The sequence below is a fragment of the Morone saxatilis genome, unplaced genomic scaffold (genome assembly GCF_004916995.1).
Source record: "Morone saxatilis isolate NCDOM2014 unplaced genomic scaffold, NCSU_SB_2.0 Contig6, whole genome shotgun sequence".
In the NCBI taxonomy this organism is placed as follows: Eukaryota; Metazoa; Chordata; class Actinopteri; family Moronidae; genus Morone; species Morone saxatilis.
In genome coordinates this window covers 10,982,080-10,985,741 of record NW_023340206.1, presented here as the reverse complement: position 1 = coordinate 10,985,741, position 3,662 = coordinate 10,982,080, and the positions used below count along the sequence as shown (strand labels likewise).

The window sequence follows — 3,662 nt, the reverse complement described above, 5'->3', positions numbered from 1 at the left end:
GCAGAAGAACGTGGGTGCATTAATGTAAAGCATACTTTATATACAGGGTGGGTATAAGAGTATAGGAGTGCCAAATTATGCCAACTTGCTTAATATCCAGAGAGGCAACTGACCCCAAACTATAGCCGAATTCACGTTAAGGGTTCAACAATTCAACTTAAGTCATCACAAAGTCAACCACAGCCCGATAAAAGTGAACGCGGCGTTGTTTAACCTTTAATTCAAACATCTGTAAGGCAGGTTTCGGCTAACAGAAGCTGCAAGAGGATGCTGACTCAAGGACGTCTGCGTGTTCTGCGCGTTTTACGTTTGTTTTACGTACACAACGTATTAGTTTATCAAAGAGGAACTCTCACGTTACCTGTCGGCTCACCTGCGACGCGAGCGGGTTTAAACTCGAGCCGCAATTCCCACATTTTCCCAAAAACGATCCCACGGCTCGCGCACAGGACGCCGCCATGCTTTCTTTTTGCTGACAGCAGTGACGTCAGCGGCGGAAGTTGTTACACGTCAGAGACACGTGGCGACAATACAAATTTATTAGTATTAATATTTTGAGAATATAGCCAGAAATCGACAGAAAATCAGTGTTCATAACCAAATAACGATTTATTTTTTATTTATTTATTTATTTATTAAAGCTGTTAATATATAAAATGCACCAAAATAATATTATGAATAGATTTAGTGGATGTTAACTTTGTTAGGCTTCATTTTCAAAATCTACAAAGGAAGTTTGGTGTATATATCTATATTCCAAACAAAAGTTTTCCTGGCAAAACAGCACAACTGTTGCATTCAAATGCTGCAAAATCTTTAATTTCTGTGTATAATGTCTGCAAATGGACTAAAACAAAACCTTGAGTCATCACAAACTACTCCTTTTTTACACTTCATACACAGCCACATCCTGAATGTCACTATATTGAGTTTGAAATTAGGATCATGACAGTGTTTTAGTGATTTTTCTTGGAGATACAGACACAGCAAACAAGGTCGTTTTGTGTAATTTATTGTGCATTTACACCTTGACAACACATATAAGGTAGTTTTATAAAGCTGCAGTAACATATTACAATAAAAAAACGTCACAAATTGAAAGGAAATGTAGAAATTAAATTAAAAAAAGGGTTTATAAGTCATCTCTATAAACCAAAAAAAGAGAAAAAAACAAAGACGGCAACACAAAAAAATGAAAAGAAGAGAATAAAGTGGATAACACGAGCCACATGACAACAGACCACAAAGTTGCATAATCTGCCTAAAATGACAAATGAGGCAAATAAAAATGTGTAAATTCCAACAAGGACAGAACATTTTAAAACAATTGAATATAGTGACTTACATTGCCTGTTTCAATTACACAGCTTTTTTTTTAATCTCTCAGACGTCAGTCCACATCGCATCACAATCTCAGCTCATTGAAAACGTGTGCGGTTCAATATGATCATGGAAATCCACAACATGCTGGCCACATGGTGCAGCTGAAAGCAAAATCTGCAGTGGTCCGGCACACTAAAACTATTCCTCATGTCCTTTGTTGAGGTTGTAAATTAACACCAGCCATCGATTGAAATTTAAATGCTAAAACCACTTAAAACTTGTTTGTCTACAGGTTAAAAAAATGACTAAATGTCTGTGTCATTTTTTACTATTTTACCTTCAAATATTTACAGAAAAAAGATTCTTAAACATTATGCGGACTGCTTAATTGATAGCCTATAAGATTATTTATAGGCCATTGACTTCACTTGTGTTAGAGTTTGTTAGAAGTTCATTTTAGTATCTATATCTGCACATCTTTGGCCTCCTTCCCCCAATGTTTCACACTTTTACAAATGTCTGCTGCCAGTTTTTTGCATACAAGCAATTCCTGCCAACACACACAACTATCTGAAACCACTTTGACCCAAGGGACCCAATAGCATTGCACTTTTTAAAGCTCTGGTGCCCTGTCCGGTTTAACACGAGCTGCATGTGAGCACCATCTGTCCTCCCTGTAAAATCACTGACAATAGGAGGGCTGTTGTAAATGTCACGCCACAGGATTTAAAGCGGCGGATCCACATGAGTTATCAGAAATAACACAATAAAAAATGCTCAGTCACTGTCTGCCAAACATGTTGGCACGGCTACACATAAAACAGATTGTTTTGCATATGCGGTGCAGTCAGTGCTGGGCAGTGCAGAAATGGATTAACACAACATTTTGTGTTGCGGATTCCTTGAATAGATGAGTACAAGCTGCCACCTTAAGCCAAAACTTTACAGATCGGGATGAAAATAATCTTCATTCCTGCAGGGAGTGATGACTGAAGGCACAGTGAGACACATGTTCTTCTGTAAAACCACAGCGATGATGCTGAACAGCAGGAGGGCAAGTGCCTTGCTCAACAGCACGTGTACATGTCTAGCTCTTATTTGCCTTCCCAGCCAGTTTGAGGTACGTATACTGACACTGTGCTTTCTCTAACCTCAGAGTTAATGTTGCTTAGATATGGTGGAAAAACATGTAAGTCTAATTTTTATGTCAGATTTTTACCTTCTTTTACCCCTCTGGAAAGTTTAATATGGAAACATTGCATATGTATATATATATATATCACTTTCAGCTGTTATTATGTGCATTTATTTTTATTTTTTAATAATTAAATTGTATTCTTTTGTCCTAGGTTTTATTGCTATGTTTATCTTTTAATTACCACAAAAAGTTATACATAAAGTTAAATGGGTTGAATTAAACTACTACATGTAGAATAAATAATACTATTTCGAATGGGGATCTATGTCAGTTGTTAATCACCTTTGAACAAGAATAAAAATAAATATTGCAAATGTATTTCTGCTCTCTGTTGTTCTCTATGTAACTGAATTATTTCTCGAAATATTTTGAATTTGTCAGATAAACTAAAGGATGAAACTTAAACCATTAAAAGCACCATTGGATTAGCTGAAAAATCCATCGTCAGTAAGCTGAAAAGGGGGTAAAAAAAATCTGACATTTTAGAGACAAAACAGTTATTTGTCTCTTTTATTATACTGAAAGTGGTTGTTTCCGACACTGGTTAACACTGAGTATTAAGACCTTTATGTATGAAAACACTGTCATAACTTTTCCATGAGCACTATCAAATATGATATCCATAATCAAGAATATGTGATATTTTAAAGAGGTCCATCCATTCAAATAGCACTTTTTTTTTGTTTAATCATAACTTGAGAAGAAGCTCACCTCCAGTGATTCCCTCTCAGTGTGTGTGTGTGTGTGTGTGTGTGTGTGTATGTGTGTTTTTTCTGTACAGTAGTATGCTGTGTTTACAGATCAATGCTGTGTGTCTTCACTTAGATCACTTTGATAGAGTTGGAACAGGAACACAGGGAGATTAATCAAAGTGAAGGGGCACTGACTCCCGGCCCGTGCCAGTCGATACGGCCGCGTGGTTAATTTGCCCCGAGGAGGGCTGTCGTCAGGCAGATGATAAACAGTGTTTGCCCCGTTTTTTAGCCACAAGCGTGCTCCTGCTCACAGAGAAAAATAGTTTCGACCCATGGTCTCTAATTTACAGTGGGGGGTGAGAGGTGGGACATAAATCATCCTTCTGTCGTGGCCCGTCTCTGACAGGCGAGCCACCGTGGGTGGATTGGGTGGAGATATTCATTTT

The 3,662-nt window shown here is 37.5% G+C and overlaps 1 protein-coding gene across 1 annotated transcript in view; it reads right to left on the bottom strand.

The window, feature by feature from the left end:
* The window catches only part of mrps9 (mitochondrial ribosomal protein S9), a gene marked incomplete in the record, with an annotated part of 12,461 nt that extends 11,970 nt beyond the window's left edge, over positions 1-491 (bottom strand). Inside the window, 1 exon segment of the mRNA XM_035677835.1 lies at positions 362-491. Within this exon segment, the coding sequence (XP_035533728.1) occupies positions 362-460 (99 nt within the window).
* Between the last annotated feature and the right edge of the window lie 3,171 nt (positions 492-3,662).